The sequence below is a fragment of the Thermobia domestica genome, chromosome 5 (genome assembly GCF_964235325.1).
Source record: "Thermobia domestica chromosome 5, izTheDome1.hap1.1, whole genome shotgun sequence".
NCBI classification, from domain to species: domain Eukaryota; kingdom Metazoa; phylum Arthropoda; class Insecta; order Zygentoma; family Lepismatidae; genus Thermobia; species Thermobia domestica.
Window position 1 is genome coordinate 277,966,044 of NC_137458.1, and position 22,429 is coordinate 277,988,472.

At 36.8% G+C, this 22,429-nt stretch overlaps 1 protein-coding gene across 3 annotated transcripts in view; it reads right to left on the reverse strand.

Moving 5' to 3' along the window:
• LOC145686646 (uncharacterized) overlaps positions 1-22,429 on the reverse strand; it is a 272,938-nt gene that overhangs the window by 228,478 nt on the left and 22,031 nt on the right. The window contains exons 1-2 of one of the 3 annotated variants that reach the window (XM_081760124.1): positions 21,547-21,775; positions 688-952 (exon numbers count right to left, since the gene is read on the reverse strand). In XM_081760124.1, the coding sequence (XP_081616250.1) occupies positions 688-952; positions 21,547-21,682 (401 nt within the window). In that variant the 5' untranslated portion in view covers positions 21,683-21,775. Of the gene's footprint in view, positions 1-687; positions 953-21,546; positions 21,776-22,429 lie in introns of those variants that run through there. The other 2 variants (XM_081760127.1, XM_081760125.1) reach the window with 2 other exon arrangements.

Sequence of the window (22,429 nt, forward strand, 5' to 3'; positions counted from 1 at the left end):
TATCATGTTGGTCCCTCTTATTTATTTGTTTCTTCAGTTCTGTTTCTCTTTTAGCCAAAAGAAAAGAATTTCACTCTTCTGTCCCATTTACAGTCGTAACCATCCCCCTCCTACGCTGTCCAACTTTGACCACATGCAGGGGAAAACGAAGGAAAAGGACGGGTGCATTTGCTTTGACGGCATTTCAGCGACAACCCCATCTGTTGCCAAAATAAGGAAACACTTTGAACTGCAAAGGAGAAACTATCTACGATTTGTCAAGGTCACTTGACTCCTGCCGGCTCTTAAGGGGACACGCTAGTTTAGAGGTTATAGCGTTTAATTTACCATTGTGTGGTCCTGTTTTCGATTCTCAACAGGTGCTTACCAATTTTCCACCCAGCTTTGTGACGCAAACTAGGAAGTCACGTGAATAAAAGATGTGACGGCTACTAGGTTTAGAAATATCCTGGTACACTTGTTAGAAATAGGACAGCGCAGCGCATTAACTATGGGCTCGTCGCTAGACTAGTTGTAGTTGACGTTGGAGCGGCTCAGGCCCAGAAAGAGCTGTTACGCTACGTGGTTTGATTTTTGCTTTCACATAGGGGTTAAGCATGGTCTAATATATTACATAATATATATTATAATAAATATAATCATCGTAGTAAAAACAAAATAAATAGGTAGTACGTGAAGCTTACTCACCTTTTGCTGATTTCCTTATTACTCTCTCGTGGGTGTTGCACAGCAAGCTTCTTTCGCCATTCGTTGGCAAATAACATGAACGAATTAGGAGGTCGTGGGATCTTTTGTCGGGGAAGATCATTGTTGAACGCGTCCGGAGGTATTGTGATGGTCCTCTTTCTTCCGGCAATCTTCCTCGTTTCTCGATTGAGCTGAAGTTGTTGGGGTGACGTATCGTCTCGACTCGTTGAAGCAACTTGCTGTTGATCGGGGCTAGCATCTTCTTCTGAAACAAAACGAAAACATTTATTTATAACAAATAATTTAGAGTATAAAATACAAGAGTTGTTAACTAAAGAAATGTGAATGTTTAACGCCACAGAATTAAAAATCACCTGGTAAATCCCACACTTTGTTAATCCAATACATTCCTCTTATAATTAAGCTTAAAATGCCTATAACCTTTGTGCGTTTTCCATATATTTAGTCCTCTATTCTCCACTGAGTTACTGGAGGCACGGTGGCTCAATGGTAAAGCGCTTAATCTCGTGCATGGAATCCCTGGTTCAATCCCCGGCAAATTTTGTGATGGAGACATAGTGTCCCTGGATTTTCTCAGGGTACTCCTGTTTCCTCCCACAACTTCATTCTAGCAATTCTTCCATCATCATTCACTTGCCTTAAGAGCCTGACTTACTAAAAATGATACAAATTTTACCATTTCTTCTATTGCTTGTTTTTCGTAAGTGAGAAGAGATAATGAAATGCAACTTACCACAATCATAGATAATGTTACTCTACAACAGAAAATATGGACCTGAAGAATTTTAGTGTTACCATCCATAGAAATTACAGTGTTGCCAAAATAGCATTTCCCCAAAAATCTAAGCTAAGGCAGCGATTACAGAGACGAACTCAGCTGTATTTGATTATGTATCATGTTGTCTTGGTATCCTGTAAACTACTTTTTAAATAATAGTTGTATTTAGTTTGTAATAAACAAAATAGTTTTAATATACGGTTATTAAAATTAAATAATAATGTTATTCAAAAAGTAGTTCACAGAATACCAAGTCAACATGATACATAATCAAATACAGCTGAGTTCATTTCTCTAGTCACTGCCTTAACTTATATTTTTTCTGGAAATGTTATTTTGGCAACACTGTAATTTCTATGGATAGCAGCACTGAAAATTCTTCAGGTTCATATTTTTTGTTGTAGAATAACATTATCTATGATTGTGGTAAGTTGCATTTCATTATCTCCTTTCACCTATGAAAAACAAGCAAAAGAAAAAATGGTAAATTTTGTGTTATTTCTAGTAAGTCAGGCTCTTAATCATCCGTCTCCCTTAGTGTAAAGGGCATAATCGTGGGACGTTAAACTAAAATATTTCATTTCTTTTTTTCCCACTGATTTACTCATTCTTTGTAGCTTGCTGCTGATACTTCTTTCGCTCTCCGATGACTTTTAGACTATGAGGTTGGGCGAATGAGAACTGCGCTCAAGGCGCTTCATTTCCAAAGGAAGAAAAAGAAAGAAAGAAAACAACGTCTGTTTAAACAAAATGGACTAGTTGCCATAATTGTAACCATACACTTTTTCCACCGCTCAGCGTACGTTTGGATTGCACAGAGAATGAATTCTGGAGTCTGTTATTGGAAGTACTTAATTGCACGTTACACCGCCCAATCATCAAGGACAGTCTTCCCTCCAAGGAAGGTCAAGATCCCAAAATAGGTGATAATCAGTGAGAGAGATATCGGGAGAATATAATGGGTAAGGAAGGATTTCATTCTGCAACTCATGGAGAGAATGCACCGTTCTTTAAGCAACATGTGAGTATGTGTTTACGTGCAACATGAGGACGCAATAGCTGTTAACCGTTGCTACGCGGTTGAGAACAAGTTTGTGGTGCATTTCATCGAGTTCAACATTGTAATGATCCACAGTGATAGTTTCACCTTGACGAAGAGAGACATGGTGGAACACTACAACTATAGGCCACCATACAATTAACAGAACATTCTATGAGTTTTGAAAACCATTGTGGATGTTGATCACAATCTAACAACTGTCCTGGTAATTTACGATTTTCGTAAAAGATCCATTTTTCATCAGAAAGAATCCGATGCAGGAAATCTTCCTGATTACTTCGTACAGTCAGTGAACCGCACACTTCAAACGGCAATCCTTGCTACCCGGTATAAACTCATGTGGCTACTATGAATCAAACTATTTCAAATTACCAATTGCATGGTGCCACCAAACGACAGTAATATGGCGTATGCCTAATCCGCTTGCAGTGGGACGAATACTTCGCCAAAGATCTGCTTAAAAGGGTGTTCCTCAGGAGCTCATCCGAACGTGATGTTGGTAGGTGCCCACAGGGCATATTATGCAATGTCGTGTCACCAGAAGGAAATTTAACAAACTAACAGTGAATGATGCGTTTATTCGTCATTTCTAGCCCAGATGCAGTTTTTTTTTTTTCGGCTTGCTGTGCAGAATGTTCTAGTTTAAATTCGTAAAGAAAAGTCACTCGCAACTATATGTTCTCCTTGGTACACTTACAACTTTGTTCAACAGCGCACTGCCTTCCGACCGTCTGGGTATCCCAGCCTGTTTTCTGGACGTTTACAGAGTGTGAGTTAGACACGTGAGCTTAGTCAACTCTTGTGCTGTTACCGAAGTGAGTTTCTCCTCAGACGTAAAATCAGACATTTCATTCACACCAATTTAATCCTAGTAGCATTTCTCCTAAGGTCAGGCATTCTATAATGTAAATTTTGTATTTTTTTTTTGTTCTTATGTAAGTATCTGCTAGTGCATACACCAAAATATGCTCACTAACCAAAATATTATGACCCCCCTACCTAATATCTGGTATGCTCATATTTGCCTCGCAGAACAACAATGCAATTTGGTATGGAAGTAAAAAGGTCTTGATACGTGGATGCAGGAATGGTGCACTTTATCGGTTACGGAGAATTAACTTTCAATAGATCTTCTCAGGCCGCTCTGTCTATGGAGTCACCAGTCCTGTCTGAGGCCGATTTGCGCTAGGACACCTTCCTTTCAACTCGGGGCAATATTATATGCCGAGGGTGACTTATTTTATCCAACACTGAAAATATTTATTTATAGTGATTGGAGATTTAGAGAAAATCTTATTAAGACTTTGTATGATAATTATGTACGACAATTTTTATAGCAAAAAGGTGAAGGCCTAAACTCTTGTCTATGTTATTGATTCATCCTACAGACTGTTACAATATTCTTCACAAGTAGTACGTTTGAAAGTATTAGGAGTATCGGTGTAACTATTAAACAAGTATTCTATCACCGTTAGAACACAAACAACAATACATATAATCGATTGTTTAACAACGTAATTTTTTTATAAATACAAAATACATAAATACGAGGTGTGTTAGAAAAGTAATTATACACTTTCTTTTAATGTTTTCAAAAATCAAGGTAATCCCCTTTTTAAAAAATAGTCCCCTTGGGCAACTATAGAGCGATAGAGGCTTTTTCATTCTTCATACCAGTGCTGGAAGACTTCAGCTGGAATGTCTTTAAACTTGTCAAATACGCTCCTCTATGTATTATCCGAAGTACCAAAATGCTTTTTACTGCCAAAAAATTAGAATTAGATTGAATTGAATCTGAGTTTAACGTCTTTTTTTTTTTTTAGCAGCGAGGCTACATGAGACGGAACTTACTGATTAACGTGGAATCCGAATCACATGAACTTAGGCTTGGAATCGAACCCGGTTCTTCCACGTCAAAGGTGCGTACACTAACCGCTTAGCCACGAACGAGCTCTAAATTAGGATTAGGATTAGGAATTAGATTTCTGGGCGTTTGGTATCTATGACCATGTTAGCCTGTTAAGTATGTGCAATGACTTCCCTCGGTGATCACACTGTTCGAGGAAAGGGAAGAAAGAAAGGATTGGGGAAGGAAGCTGTCTGGTACCTGTGTGTTAGGTATCATCCCGGCATTTGCCTAATGTGAATGAGGAACACCTCACTCAGGATGATTGGCCTGAATTTTTTTTTTAACTTTTTCGACTGTATCCCCACCATTAAACGAACTTGGGACTGCACACACCAAAGACGTGAGTGTTAGCAACTACACTACGAAGGGCCACTGCCAAAAATTTATTGATGGATACTGTCGTGTGACAGGGTTCTGTTGAACCATCTTGGCACACACTTTTCTCATGTTCAAATCCTGTTACAAATTGATCGACGGTAAACATGTGATTTTTTCATCGCCAATCAGCGATCTTACCTCACAAAGGACTTCACTCTTTCCCAGGGCCGGCGCGAGGGGGGGGGGTCGAGCCGTGCCACCGTCCAGGGCGGCAAGTCTAATGGGCGGCAAAATTTGAAAAAGAAAAGAATACTATCAAAATATAATGCTTCGTAATAGGCTCACATAGAAAAATAAAATTGTGTTCACCTGAGAATGTAATTGAACTTACTTCACTCACATTCAAGAAAATACTCACTCAGGAAATTCAGAGCATTGCTCCTCATTTTCAATTATCAAACTACTAGCCACAGGTATCTCGTTCAATATTTCCCTTGCACCGGCGTAGCCAAGATTTTGAGCTAGAGTGCATAAGATTACAAGGTGCCTTTTTATATTTTTTTCTATTCAGTAATGTTGTAACGCTCCACTCCAAGTATGCGAAAGGTACACTCCCACTAGAGACAGGCCGTTCTAGCTTGTAGCATCTAGAGACATTTAGGTTCTAACAACGAATATTTGACCAATTTACAAATTGTTCATTCCGAATATAGTAAATGGTACAGCATATTTTTTCTTGAGAAATGTTTCATTGTTTGTATAGCTAAAAAATGTTTATGACTTTTTTTCTGCGTCAGTTCAACGTTGGGCCATACTAAAGGAACATATTAGACTCACTTCAATATAATTAACCACCACAAGGTGGGAGAGCCGAATTGATGCTCTGACTCAGTTATCAAATAGGGGAAGTTTATGATGCCCTACTTCAAATAAGTAATGACAATAGAACAGATAGAATGGTCACCTGCGATGCTGTGTGTATAGCAAACCAGCTGCGTTACTTTCTTTTCCTTTACTCACTCGTTATCTGATATGACTTTTTACTCCACATAAACATAGTAAGCAAAAATCTTCAAAGCATTGATTCTCATGAGTTGGATGCAGTAGGATTTCTTGAAAATATATCTGGGTACTTTGAGAGAAGAAATGATGCAAAGTTTCAATCTTACTCAGTTGATGTGACAGAGTTGGCATCACTATTAGATATGGATGATCCACGGATATGTAATACAGTGCAAGCTCGAAGTCGAAGAAGAAGAGACAGTTTCAGTGTGAGGCAGAGTATGAAACTATTGAAGATCCACAAACAAGATACAAGATCGATTTTTATTACAAAGGTCTAACGTTTAGCTATAAGAGAAAGGTTTGAGCAACTTAAATATCACGACGAGTATTTCGATTTACTTTACGATATAAGTAATTTTAAAAATCTGCCACCAGAATTTTTGTCTCAAAAGTGCACTAAACTTGCCAGCATTTTAACAAATGAAGAATAGAAAGATATTAACCCCAATTTGAAAGATGAACTGAAAGTGTTATCCGCTATAATTAAGCCTAAAAGTTCACCAAAAGAGACTTTAAAAATAATTAATGAACATAACTTTGCTCCAAATGTCAGTGTTGCACTTAGAATTTTGTTAATCTTACCGGTAACAGTGGCAAATGGAGAAAGACGTTTTTCGAAACTTAAGCTTATTAAAAACTATCTATGTTCTTCCATATCTGAAACACGCTTGAGTGGTCTAGCAATGATATCAATAGAACACAAATTGGCTGAAATATTGGACTACGCGAATGTGATAAAGGAATTTGCTTATATCAAAGCAAGAAAAGTTTCTTTCAATTAAGGTACGTTAAATTTATTAATCTCTATTGTGTTTTAGTGCATTATAAGGCTTAGGCTAATCACTTAGATTTACGGCAATATCTGATTTACTAATTATCTTCTTGCTCCATACTCTATCGAAAACGCCTTTTGATATAAAATAAGCCTAAAAATTAAAATTCTTAGTCATGACTAAAGTATATTTTTTAAATTTTATTTTCTGTATGCGCTGCTGTATATTAAATATATACAGCGAAATCGAGCATACTGAATATTGTGTCAGTATAGAGTCGTTTAAATATTACGTAAGCATTCCAGAAAGGTAGTGAATTTTCTTTGTTTACTTTTCCATTTTATACATGTTTTTAAATGACACTTGGACATCATCTGTCAAAATAAGGTTTGCGGATTAAAGAGGCGGCATGTGAAAGCACCGGCCAAGTCGGCAAAATTTCTAGCGCCGGCCCTGCTCTTTCCACATTACCGTCCGTCTCTGAGGTTGATGGTCTTCTCGCACGACGTTCGTCTTCCACTTCTTGGCCTTCTAAACAAGACTTGTACCGTCTGAACACTTGTGCTCTGCATAAGGAATGTTCTTCGTAAGTCCTTTGTAGCTTTTCATAAGCTGCAGTGGCTTGATTCGTCAATCTGTAGGCCTACAAAAAAAAAAATTGATGGCACAACGTTGCTCAAACTCCCGGCCTACTTTCGTAACGTATCCCATAAACGCAAAAACTTTACTTCAGACGCTCTCAACAACACAGAAAAATTGCGTTATCTGGACAGAGGTATGTTGTACAAATATACAGATCCCTTATGTTTACTACGGAAATCTGTACGGAGCATACGTTATACATATGCTACATACGTAGTGCACTTTTCCCGCTTAGATGTTACATCATGCCGCTGCAGGATGTCAGACATCTGTACGTCCGTATACGTCAGCTATATGTTATATACGTCCATCTGTATGTGAAATTCTGACCGCCTATATACATTTCTTTCGTTCCTACACAAAGTACGTTTATTCGGAACACTTATACGGAAAGTACGTACAAAACATACATTTTCAGTTATACGTTTCTTGCAGGATGTTACATAGGGTTGTACGTTAAAGTCCAAAAACTACAGGCTTTGCGCATGTAACCTACATTTTTACGTATGTCACATCGCTTTTTTTCACAGTGTAGGAAATGGAACAAGTTCAAATTTGAATTGAGTCAACGAAAAGTGTTAACTTAGATTCTGTGTGAATGTAGAGGCAGCAGCGTTGTCGGTTCGTGCACAGCATTGTCAAGCTCATTACTTTTCTAATATACCTCGTAAATAATTTGTTTCAGCAGAATAAAAAAAATATATATCAATTAGTTACTATTGGCAAAGAATTACATTTTTTAGTGCTTTAAAAGGTAGTTTTTTTTTTTGGATTTTCTCGGAAACCACGCATGAGAATATATCCTTAAGCATGTCATTTTCTTCATCTCGATACTCTCTATTGATTGATACATATCTTATCTTTAGACAAGATAAGTTAAGCCAATAAAAACTCTAAGAGTTAATTATAATTTAGGGCTATATCTCATTATTCATACTATATACTGTCATTTCGTTTATGTCATAATGAAAAGCTTGATTATGGTATTAAGCTGATAAAAAAATTTAAGAGTCAATGATAATTTAGGGCTATATTTCATTAACCATACTATATACTGTCATTTTGTTTATATCATAATGAAAGCCTTAATTATGGTACACTTCAGTCTCAATTTCATTCTGATAGATGAAAAGAATGGATCTTCTGTAGTATCCATTTTTAAATTTGCATTTTTCTTTGAATTTCTCAGAAACTACTAGTGAAGCTCCTTTGTGGCTAAGTGGTTCGTGTAGGCGCTTTTAGGGTGAAAGAACTTGGTTCGATTCCCGGCGGGAGCTCCTGTTGTTCGGATACCAAGTTAAGGTGTAAATCTACGGCTTATATAGTTTCGCTGCTAAAATCAAATTAACATCGAAAACTACGCATTGGTTTGTACAATCACCTATGTAATTATAACAAGTTTAATAAAATCTATCGATTGGATTAAGATAAGGAATTCAATTTCAAAACCAGTAGTTCTCAACCTTTTTTGACTGACAACACACTTAGTGAACGTACAGGATATCACGACACTTGTTTGATATTTTTATTGTAAATAATAATAATAATAATAATAATAATAATAATAATAATAATAATAATAATAATAATAATAATAATAATAATAATAATAATATAGTGAAATCAGTTAGTTTTTATACTGATTCTGTACAGCACTGAGCATTATTGCTACCGCTGGAGGTGCATACTGATACAGTCTGTCTCGATTTTAACTAATTATTATTAAATTCTTCATGATTTTTCAATTCTAAAATTTCGTGACACACCTTAGAGGCTGCGTGACACACCAGTATGTCGGGGCAAATCGGTTGAGAACCTTTGCTGAATTACCTTTGCTGAATTAGCTACATCTCAAAACATAATTTGTTCTATAACATTGACTGCAGCAATAAAATTTTACCGCAACTATTTACTGACTCCATTTAAAAAAAAGTCCCGTCCTGATTTTTCTTAAGAAAAGTTGACAACCCTGATACCAGGGGTGGGGGAACCTGCGGCTTCCAGAGACATAGTGTTGCCTTCTGGAACGTTGTAAAAAATACTGGATTACAGGCTGTAAGAAATATGAAATATATCAGAAATATAATTCTGATATTATATCTATCGCAATGTAAAATAATTACAAAAAATTCGTGTATTCAGTACTATCATATGCAGCTTTCTTGAAAAATGAGAATTGTAACCGCGGCCTATATAAAAGTTCTCCACTGGTCTATACCAATTAGAATCTAAGACACAAACATTTGAAAGTAATTGTATGAATTTAAAAAAAAAAAAAAAAACAATCAGTCCTTGAGTTTGGGGATCAAAAGAATTAAAGAAAAATTTTCATTATTCAGGTTCCGCTATGAATGGAGTTATGAATGGAGTTTTTAAAACCATAATTATACTTTTGAAGAAAAGTTATTACCCGTTGGCCGCCATTTAGCCGTCACCAAACCTCCCCACTTTTTTTTAACTGAATCTGCCATTTTAAGTTAATAATCCATTATTCTGACTAAACTTTAAACAATTTTTATAGTTTTACCATTCCTTTGTGACTTAAGACTGATTTTGTCGTAACCTAATTGCTAAAAATAATAATACTATGATATTTAATACACATTAATAAATTGTTTCAATGTTTAACATTGTTATATACTATGTAACAGTATATAATAATGTTATATGTTGATAATATATAACATGGTACACATTCTCACGAGAGGTGGGTACAAGAGACGCAATTGGATTATTAAAGGTGATTGGTGAAAGATTACAGAAAAAAAGGAAAGAGGCAAGGGCGCCGATTTCTCTGTAGATTTGGGGGGGGGGGATTCAGATGCAGAAGGTATATATATATGAGGATTTTAAGACAAATTGCATTCAAATTATGCCAACTATGGTATATTCATAAATTCAATAGGGGGCTCACATGAGCTTTGGGATGGCCGCTTCCCCGACCCCCCCCCCCAGGATCGGCGCCCTTGGAAAGAGGGTATGTTATATTTATTGATGTAGAAAAAGCTTTTGACCACGTGAATTGGGTATTATTGTTCTGAGTTCTAAAGAAGGTTGGGTTGTAATGGAAAGATCGGAGACTCATAAGAAACTTATATATGAACCAACAAGTAAGTGTTAGAATAAGTGAGGAAGTGACAGAGGAGAATGCAGTTCGACAGGGATACATACTGTCTCTCGCCAACATTATTAAATTATATATCTAGAAGAGATAGTGACAAAGAGCCTACATAATCAAGACAGCATTTCGGTAGAAGTCAAGGTAGAAGGCACACGGTTTGCAGATGATATGGCACTTGCTGCGGAATCTGAAAAGAAAATCAATAACATGTTAAAAAAACTTGAGGAAGGGCTGTGAAGAATATGGGATTAAAATAAATGTTACAAAGGCAAAAGTCATGGTGATTGGAGCAAAGCGGTCAGTGTCAAAAATAGAAGTAGAACGGAAGAAAGAGAACAGGTGACTAGTTTTCGATACCTAGGTAGTTTTATTAGTAACGATATGTAGTGTGATAATAAAATAAAAGAAGGATAGGAGCGGCGAAAGAAGCCTTTAGGAGGAAGAAAAATCTATTTTGTGTGATCTTGAATAAAGAGTTGAAAAAAAGACTCAAAAAAAAAAGACTCATAAAATGTTTCATGTGGAATATTGTACTGTAGAGGTAGAAACATGGACATTACGCAAAAATTATGAAAAACGACTGGAAGTTTTCGAAATGTGAGTGTGGAGAAGAATGGAATCAGCTGGTCGAAAGAAAACGAATGAGGTGTTGTTAGAAATGGCGGGGGAGATCCTTCTTGGATAAGCGGTTAGCGTACGCACCTTTGGCGTGGGAGACCCGGGTTCGGTTCCCGGCGGGAGCTCATGTGGTTCGGGTTCCAAAATAATCAGGAGGTCCCGTCTCATATAGCCTCACTGCTGAAAGGGACGCGAATCTCAAAATTAACTCAAGCAAAAATGACGGAAAAGAAAAGAACGGTTTTAAATGTTATTGAGAAGAGGAAGAGGAACTGTTTGGGACATGCTAGAGGGTATGGTGCCAGTACAGAGAGAGAAAGGAGGCCAAGAAAACTTCAATTAATGGACGATATCAAACAAAACCAAAAAAACGCACGTGAAGACGAAGAAGTTAGCGGAAGATTGTGGAGCATGAAAGCTTCTCAGTTGACAAGTGACCTGCCAATGGCAGAATACCAATGATGATGATGGTTATATACTCGTGCAGACTCAGTTCAAATAAGTCGTTTTCTGAGGAGAGTCTTATGTTGGCTATTTTAAGGTTTCATCTTTGTATCTGACATGGCGCCAAGGTAACTCAGTGATAAAGCTCTAACCTCTGATGCGTGAGATCCCTCATTCAAGTCCCAACATATGCCACGAGAACTTTATTACTGGAGAAATATCGTGTGCGTGGGTTTTCTCATGATTCTTCCATTTTGTTTATTCCACCATTTTATTCCTTATCATCACCACCATCTCCCTTACCCTTGATGTGTAACCGTGAGATGTTAAACTAGAATTTCCATTACACTTCATATATATATATAATGAAGATTTTATAGGATACACACTTGTGTATTTATATACTAATGTTGCAAAATATACACTTCCGAAACAATATCAAATCAGCATATAAATACATTAATGAGGATTGGTGTATTAGAAATGGCATTATCAAGTTCATTTTTGCTACTTTAATGGTTCTCCATTATGCTCCGGGGCTATGTAAATGGTAAAAATTATTATGAACGAAATGGTGAAATCAAAATGAGAGGAAACAAAACTCCAAGAAAACTCACACGGAGTTCGTTCACCACAAAGTCTTTGAGAACTGCGATCGAAAAGGGGACCTTATACCAGAGGTTATGAAGTTCACGAAGTACCTATTAATCAAAATGGTCAAGTAATAAAATGTGTTGAGGAATAAGTTAATATATTTTTAACACGAAAATAACTTATGAATTACATTTATTACAGTATTATTATTATTGTTGTTAATAATAATAATAATAATAATAATAATAATAATAATAATAATAATAATAATAATAATAATAATAGCAAGCAAAAGTGTTGTAAGAGAAAAATACGAAAAAAAAAAAAAAAAAGGTTGAACGCCCCAAAAGTGAATTTAACCTCGATCTACGCCCCTCTATTGAAGCTGGAAGTGGTGGCAATGTACGATTTCAGGTTTCAATACTAATCTCCAATGAAGGAAACCGTAATAGATAGCGAACAACAGCCTACTTTTTAGGAAGGCTTGAAAAAGGTAGGGGAAATGTGTCAAGCTAAAAGGAGATTATGTTGAAAAATAAAAAAAAATTAAAAAAATATCCTTTTAACTTATTGAACGACTCTCGTATTTCAAAGTACTGAACCTCATTTGAAAATTCAACTGAGGCCAATTTTTATCCTATTATGTGTATGGTTGTGAATACAATATTGTCCCGCACATATTGTTATGTTTTTTAGGCTAAATGAAACAGGTGATCTAAGAAAGTGAATAATTAAGAAAAAATTAGTGAAATGAAAATGTGGGAGGAAACAGAATTCGGAGAAAACCCCCTGAAACGATGTTGTCCACGACAAACTCATATGTCTATGATCTCATCAGAGATGAACACTCTATCACAGACTAACTGTGCTTTAAATCCCACAGTTTTTAAAGAAGAAAAAAATAATGTACAAGTCCTGTATAAGAGAGTATTATTTCTCTACTTTCCAGGATTTAGGATTTAGATTTCTGGGCTTTTCGAGATTTAAGACCATTTAGCCCTTCACGTTTTTGAGGGATGACGTCCCTCGGCAAGCACACTATCCGGGGAAAGAGAAGGAAGGAAGCGACCTGGGATCTATAAGTTAGGTACCCAACCCGGCATTTGCCTGGTGTGAATGAGAAAAACCCAGGAAAACCTCATTCAGGGTGGCTGGCCTGAAAAAGCGTTTTACGCCTTTTCGACCGAGTGCCCCCCACCGGGAATCGAATCTCTACTTTCCAGTATCAGATACTACAATATAGAGGTTTGTTTTTGAAGGTGAACAGTTATTGATCACGTGAGAGATATTTGATACTACGATCAGAACTGTTTTGTTGTTTGTTAGTGTATGATTTTTTATTACATTAAAATGAATAAGTAGATTAATTGGGTGACTGTAACGAAAAATTGTATAAATTACAGTCCTAAAGCATTCATTCTTTCAATAAAAAGCTACTCAGTTGATACATTAGAATTAAAAAAATACTGTTACTTTGTTAAATTTTTAGCGAGTAACAACAATAGTAAAAAAAAATGTCGAAATATGAAACATACATCATTTAATAGAACTTATTACACTAAAAAGAACTGTATAGGTCAGGTTAAATCATTACCCTTAGTCTTCGAGGAAAACAAACTTTTCTTTGTATACTTAAAAGCAGTGTTGCCAAAACATTGACACAAAAAATCGCTAAAGGAAATATAAAATAACTGCCAATTTGGGGTGAAAAGTCGCTAAAAAATTAAAGTCACATTTCCGACGCAATATTATACGATTTTAAAAGTGAACAAAAGCAAAAAAGATCTAACACCAGTAATTTTTTCAGAAGATTTTCCCGGAGGGAAGGGACGTTGAATAAACAAGGGGGTGAAAAGATACTGAATGATTTTTATCCCTGGCACTAGGGAGATATGCAGGGATAGGTCCTGGGGATTAGGGACACTCCCCCTAAATTCCTACTTTACTGTGAATTGAATTGATGTTTCAGCAAATTTTACTATAATTCATCCTCATAATGAATTTGGATCCCCCTAAAGCTTTGCATCCTTCCCGAAATAAATTTCTGCGTACTTAACTGCCGAGCACCTACCGAAATCACCTCGGTTTAGCACTCCTCCACTTTAAGTTTCGCTCCTACAGCTAATTTGCTTGCTATTAATGCTGCATTACTTGTGCCTCTCAACCGAAGGTGTATAAATTAAAGAGCGTTGAAGGTTGGAATTGGTCTTCGTTCGAGGACAAATGATAACAGAAAATAAAGTGGGATTTTGGAAGGGTGATAACATTGTGGGATTTTTCCAATTCATTTTCGCTTGTGCTGATTAAAACAATCCAAAAGAATGAAAAGAAATATATCTCAAAACTACTTAATGAGAGGTGGATCTAGCTCGGGGCGGGGGGCCTAGACCCCACAGTTTTTTTTTAGTGACAAATTGAAACTATTACTTATACATTATTGAAAGTCTATAGTAAACTCATCATAGTGTGGGTTCTGGTTGCCCCCTCCCCAGTTTCTACCTTCACGATCCGCCTCTGGCCTCGAGCTAATGGTGCTTGATTACAGAAGGGCTAGTTGTTTGTAGCACAAAAGTCGCTAGATTTGTAAGTTGCCAAATCGTCATTTAGAAATCACCAAAACAGTTGCTAATCGGGAAAATGACTTTTCGTCGCTATCTTGAAAGCCGAATCCCCCTAGATTTAGCGACTTTCCCCCAAATTGGCAACACTGTTTAAAAGTTCATGCTTTACGATAGCCACGCCTCTATTAAGATGAAGGTGGTACTAAAGTACGTACACCCTCATCAAAATTTTCATTATAACACTAGCAAGATACAGTGTTAATTTGATATAATCTCTCCAAATGATTATTAATTCTTTAACTTTAATTTTATCTCAAGTATCTCACCACAGATGAGGCACATAGGCCTATCAATCGACAAATCACATCAAACTGTGTAAAATGAGGTAGTTGTGAGTAAATTTTCATGCGTAGTTTTTGAGGTTTTCTCAGGGTTCTCCCGTTTTCTCCCACTTTCTTTATTCCACCATCTTGATTCATCTCATCATCACAGTCTCCCTATAGCTTCTATGCATAATTGAGGGACGTTAAACTTAATAGTATTATTTAATGGCAAATATTATTCTTTTTCACCTGTTTAATATCATTCATTAAAACTTCTATATCTATTTATCTATCTCCTATTTAAATAAAAATGAAAGTTACTATGTTTGTGGCTTAACTCTTGAACCACCCGACCGTTATCCATTAAATTTTCAACAGAGATGAGGTTCGGGCCTGGGATAGTTTCTATCATTTCACTTTGAATGTGCAACCTAGGGGAGGAGGACGGGAAAGTATATATTCCCTATAACCTGGCAAGTAATCCCTATGTCCCTTAGGAGAATCCCTCGCACACATCTTGCGGAGGTTTGAAACATACATTTTTCAATCGTGCAGGTATGACTTCGAATATCATGTTCTAAACCGCACTCGCTACGTTGCGTTGTTTCTAAATTACAGCCCTCGGGGGATTTGTCCGATTTTGTGGGGGTTTTGTCCATTTGTGTGGCAGTTGTGACAATTTCTGCATGTGGGAGTTTTGACCATTTGTGTGGGAGTTTTGTCCATTTATGTGGGGACTATGACCGTTGCTACGTGTGGCTGTTTTGTCCATTTATGTGGGGGTTATGACCGATTGTGTGGGCGTTTTGACATTTCTTGAGTGTGGGGGTTTTGGCTGTGGGGGTTTTGACCGTTCGTGCGTTTGGGAGATTTGTCCATTTGTGTGGGGGTTATGACCGATCGCGTAGGCGTTTTGACATTTCTTGAGTGTGGGGGTTTTGGCTGTGGGGGTTTTGACCGTTCGTGCGTTTGGGAGATTTGTCCATTTGTGTGGGGGTTATGACCGTTTGTATGGGCGTTTTGACATTTCTTGAGTGTGGGGGTTTTGGCTGTGGGGGTTTTGACCTAGACCCGATTTCGGCAACTTATACCGCCGAAACTATCCCTTACTGACCAAAGTTTCCTAGGACTTTTTTGCTAGTTTCGGTGTCGGGAATCAGCTCCCGAAGTTTGTTCAAATCGTTTCTTACCACCCTGTATATACTGTATATGATCGAAAAAGATCTATATTAGTGTCGAATCCATAGTTTTCGCTGAGATGAACAATGACCTTCCGATGCCGTTTAAATCCAAATTCATCCCTGCAACTTGGGGAGCAGGAGGAGATACATAAAAATGATCAATAATGACCGATATCAGACAGCGCTTCAGTAATAGTAAAAAGTGACTGACTAATGGAACATATGTTCCGTATCTAGGTTGCAACACTACTCTGGAACACCTGGAGAAATTTCAACCAAACTTGGTACACCAATTATTTATCGCTTGGGAAATAATACAGGGAGTCCAATATACAATGCAACCCGGAGTTTGGGATAGTAGAACTTTTGAACCTGAAGTGATACACAAATATTGGTTATACCAAAATGAAGCCTTGTTCACGCATATATTTTTAAACTAGGAAGCAACGATTGAAGTATACTAGGAACCATACAATGTTGCCAGATGTAAGCAAAGGTGTCGAAGGTGTAAATTTTTTTTTTTTTTTTTTTTTTTTTTTTTTTGCAAAACATGTAAATTGACTCATAACTCATACGTATGGATGTTCTGTCGTTAATTTTCAGTTTGGTTAGTTGGAGTAGCTTAGAAAATATGGAGCAGAAAAAGAATTTTTCATTTCCACCAATAACTAATCGGATGAGGCCTCTGTAAGAGGGAACTAAGGAAATCGTAGTTTTCACTAAATTAACACTCTGAAGTGGCAACTTTGCTAATGTTTCAGTGCATCAAAAGGTGTGTTAAGGATCTGTCTACATTATGCAATTCCTGAAAACAATGAAAATAACTTTGGAATTATTATGATATAACGTTTACTTATATGCACCTGGCAACACTGCTATTATCAAAAATGAGTTACCAGCTCTACAGTGGATGCTGGGAGTATCCCCTATTTTGATACAAACACTGGTTCACACGTTTCACCACGTTGGCAGCACCTTTACGAAAATTAGAAGTGTTAATGTTCTTAACGGCACTGCGAATGTTCCTTTCCAGGTCTTGTATAGTTCGAGAATTGTTCTTGTATACCTCTTGCTTTAAACAGCCCGATAGAAATGAGTAGCAGTGTTGCCGGATGCAGGTAAGTAAAAATTTTATCATGATAATTTCAAAGTTTGTTTTTCATTGTTTTCAGGAATTGCACAATGTAGACAGATCCTTAACACACCTTTTGATGCTCTGAAACATTAGCAAAGTTGCCAATTCAGAGTGTTAATTTATGAAAACTACGATACTCTAATTCTCCTTTACAGAGGCCTCATCCGATTATTTATCGGTGGAAATGAAAAATTCTTTTTTCTGCTCCATAGTTTCTAAACTACTCGAACTAAACAAACTGAAAATTAACGACAGAACATCCATACGTATGAGTTATGTCAATTTACATGTTTTGCAAAAAAAAAAAAAAAAATCTTCGGTTACATCTGGCAACACTGTGTGGTTCCTAGTGTACTTCAATCCTTGCTTCCTTATTTAAAAATGTATGCATGAATAAGGCTTCATTTTGGTATAACCATTATTTGTGTATCACTTCAGGTTCAAAAGTTTTACTATCCCAAACTCCGGGTTGCATTGTACATTGGACACCCTGTACTATAGGGTATGACCTACTAGTACACCTAGAAGGGAGTACGAGGGGTGATTTATATAAATGATCGAAAATGACCGATATTAAGCTAGTGTCGAATTCATAGTTTTCCGAGTCACTGAGACGAATCGTGACACTTCCAATATCTCTTAAGCCTAACTGGAGCTCTCATTACCATCTGGAGAAGGGGTGAAATGGTGACATGTGAAAATAATCTAAAATGACTGATATTCGTGTCGAATCAATAGTTTAGAGTCGCTAAGTTAATTGGTATCAGTCTCACTTTTGAGTCAGACATCGTGAGTGTCACTATTAATCTCAATGATTGCGAAAATGTGAATTGGACACTATTTCGTTGTCGTTTTCGATTATTTTGACATGTTGCTCCTTCTCACCTCATGCTGATCAGGGATGGATTTGGACATAAACAGTGTCGGAAATGTCACCATTCATCTGTGACCCTGAATACTAATGATCTACTGTAATATCGATCACTTTGGAGTAGCATCCCTTCAACCTTGCTCTGGCCGAAAATGTGCTAAAAGTCTGTTAGACCAGGGCCCACTCATGTACTAAAAATCATGAAAATCAATGCTGTCGAGGAGAAGTTAGGAAGCAAACATCGTTGCACTCATTTGTCCTTGTGCTAGCTGGAGACTTCGCCCCCAGACCCCCCCCCCCATTTGATCGGCCTCGCACCTTATATTCCAGTCTTTCATTCCGTAATTTGTATAACAAAATAAGTTTATAGCATTATTCTTTACGAAAAATTAAAACTCTTTTTCTCCTCAGAATACAGATTTAATCCAAGTGAAACGATAAAAAGCCATGTCGGCACAAAGTGCTAATTGTACTCAAAAATTTATTTCAAATGGTTCACCCGTTTTCCCCTGATGATGAGAGTGACAATTTCAAAGTTACCTACAGGGTCTATATTTTTTTATACATTGAGAAAAAAGATATTGATCCATTCTCTTGTTAAATCGAACTTTTCGAAACGCTGTAGCATATGACCACTTATTTTGAGTAAGGAGTTAATAGTTTCAGATCCTTAACATGTATCTTATCTTAAGGAATTTTGAGATATGGTCATCATATTATAACAAGTGCAACACCCACCATTTTTTTTCATTCCGTCTTTTTTCTTCCCTTCTATGGGAAAAATCAAAAACAGTGCAAAGTCTAAGTACTCACGTTCATGTCTCTCACCTTAAAATTTCGAGGGTATGGGTTATATTATTACAACTGTAACTCTCTTTTTTTTTTTTTTTTTTTTTTTACCTTTCCACACTTTTTCGTCCCTTCTAGAAGAAACATCAAAAAACGCTTATATACGTCTTTAATTATTTTATGTGAAAAGTCAAAATAACAAATTTCATGATCGTAACCTTTAAGAATTTCGAGATACGGTCACCTTGTAATAACAATAGTAACCCCAACCTCTTTTCTTCCCTTCTAGAGGAAATATTTAAAAAAAAAAAAAAAAAAAGTTAAACACGTGTATAATTATTTTAAATGGGAAATCCATATACTAAATTTTATGTCTCTATTCTTCAAAAATTCGGAGATATTTAAATATATACATTTTACTATAATAAATGCCATCTCTATTTCTCTCCCTTTGTCGTCGAATTTATAAAAAATCCTTCCATAGTGGTAGCTTACATCATAAATCCTATGCACTGTCATAAATTCAAGTTTCTAATTAAGCAGTTTGGCCTAGGTTTATAGAAAATTCAACTTAGATAATGTTAAGGAACAGCACAATACGGAATTCGCAAGCGTGAACATCGTTACGGAAATAACAGTAACAAGGTATGTGATTCAGTTGTTTTACTTACGGTATTTTAACTAGTTGCTATATGACAGTATTTCTTAAGCATGTTTTGTTTTTAGTTTTTGTTATAAACAGTCTTCATTCGTTGTAAATATGAAATAAGTTTAATAATAACATAACAGAAGAAATTCATGTGGGGAGCAGAAGATCGTTTGGAGAACCAGGCCCCCATTTGCAAGGACGCCGATCCTGGGGAGCGCCCCTCCCAAAAGCTCATGTGGGCCTTCCTATTGTATTTATGAATATACAATATTTGGCATAATTTGAATGTAATTTGTCCTAAAATCCTTACATATATACCTTCTGCATCTGAATGTCCCTCCCCCCCCCCAAATTTACAGAGAAATCGGTGCCCTTGCCCATTTGTCTTTCCCCGTCGCTACACCCCTACCTAACAAGTCGAATTGATTTTTGAAACCGTTATGCTTGTAAATATGTCCCGTATTTGGCAGAAATTTAACTATAAATATGTTAGTAGCGACATTTTTCCTAGCTGAATTCCCAAACTCCTTCCCCAGGAGGCGACAATCCAGGTTTGAGAATGAAATGAAATGAAATCTTTCAGTTTAACTTCCCACAAGCAGTGGCGGATCTAGAAGGTAAAATCTGGGGTGGGCACCCAGAACCCAGACTATGATATATGTATCATGAGTTTACTATAAACGTTCAAAAATGTATAAATAATAGCTTAAATTATTTTAGTCAATCAGAAAACTGGGAGGCCTATGTCCCCTGGCCCTGGCCTAGATCCGCCACTGCCCACAAGTATGCCCTTTAAAAAAAGGGAGACGGGATATTAAGGCCAGAAGCGTCATTTAGGGGGCATCAGGGGGCAATTGCCCTCTTCCGAGTTTGAGGAATACATATACTTTGATTAAATATTACTCTCCTGCCGAACTTACATTCCTAAACATCAAATAAAAACTTATCATTTCTTACCTCATTTCTCCTGTAAATTTTCCTGATTTTTATAAAATAAGATAATTCTAAATTTAACCCCAAACTTACTTGACCGCGGATCGAATCAGGGGCGCCACACCAGAGGTAAGCACTTTACCAACTGAGCCACCGTCCCCCACCTCAAATGCAGGTGCTTAATCGTAGCCGAAACCTGGGGACAAACCTCCACTCCCCAATATTGTAGCGGAGAGAGTTCAGTGTCCTCCTTGCCCTCTCCCCAATGTTTCCGTATCATTTTCCATTTCTAATTTCCACAAAACATTTTTCCTTGCTAAATTCTAAAAAAAAAAAAAAAAAAAAAAAAAAAAACTATCCACGTAGTGGAAATCATGGGACGGGAGCAGTTGCTCCTTGGATTTTCGAAGGGTGTTCAGTTCTTGGACGTATATGTCAAAACATACTTGCTTCAGGCACATATCCAAGATTTTAGGCTGCGGTCCAAATTGAGTATAAGGATAAATTATATTGAAATTTGTAAAATCAGTCTAAAATTAAATTAAATTTACAGAAAAGTCGGAATTTCGGAGGGTCCGGCCCCCAGGACTCACCCCCTGCGGATGGCTTCATACTATAGTACTTAATATTAGGATATGTGCGCAAATAACTGTTGATTTAAATGATATATTATGAACACGCGTGCATCAAACTGTGTATGCGTTTGCCATTGCACTTGTTTGTCTTCCCCCCCCCTTAGAATCGGTCCTTTGCCTCTCCTCTTCGAAAAAAAAAACACCCTGCGGATATCCCTGGTGAAAATATATCTCGACAATTCTCGGAAACTATTATGCGACAAAACCTTACTGTACCAGTACCTGATGATAACCGTTCTCCCCATTTTTTTCTTCATGTCGCATAATTGTTAACTGATAGTGTTTAGTAAAGCGTGGAAAAGTAAAATCTTACAAAATTTTGTAAAATCTTACAAATAAATTTTGTAATTTGAAACATTTCCATTTCATTTTCTGGTAATCCACTGTAAGTAAATCTGCTCTACGTTATTTTGTTTCGAAATCAGTTAGATAAACCTACCTGTTTTTATTGTAGTCAGCTTCTGCGGGACATAGAAGTCCTTAAATGGCACGTTAGTAATCCATGTCATAAGCCGCAAAGCGTCCTCTACAGAACGTTTGGGTTTCTTAAAATTGACATTACCAGTAGTCATCATTTGTTATCTTCCATTACCACTTCACTACTTGTTCAATACTTGCTGTAAATTCACTTTTACACTGCACACTACACGCTAAACCACACCTCAAATCACTAGTTAATTAAGTTGCACTCACTCGCTCAAAAGTCGAACTAGAAACTGAACTAAATCTGTTATATTAGTACTAATTGTTCTCACTTTGGCGCTATAAACTGTAATGTGCAGGCAAACCATTGTTGAAATTTTAAAAAATAATTTGATAGTGTATTTAATTTTGCAATGTTATAGTCGGCGCGTTTTATTTGCTTGTACAGGCGTAGAATTGTTTTGTGATTTTTTTTCTTTTTGTGAAAAATGAGTTATTATATCCAATGAGAATTATCAGGTTGTTTCATACAGGTCGTTTACAACATTTGAGAGATTCAAGACAAAAGGTCGAGTAAGCATTTCCTCGGAATCACTTCATTCTGGAAGAACAAACTGCGAAAGCCTTGGGAAAATGAAATGTGGAGTTTATATCTCCAAAACTGTCAACCATAGATCTAAGGCGGCATGGTATTGTCTTAAAGTCGCAATCTGCTCTATCCAAAAATGTATGATTCAGAACAATTTATGGTGGCGCAAGATATTCCTAAAAGAAATTGAGGACTTCTTCGATAATTCTTTAGGAAAAGCGGGTCTGATTGACAACATACGGGACAAAGTCCCAGCCAGTGATGCCAACCTGAAATGTTTCACAATCCCACCTCGTGAGGCAAAAATTCC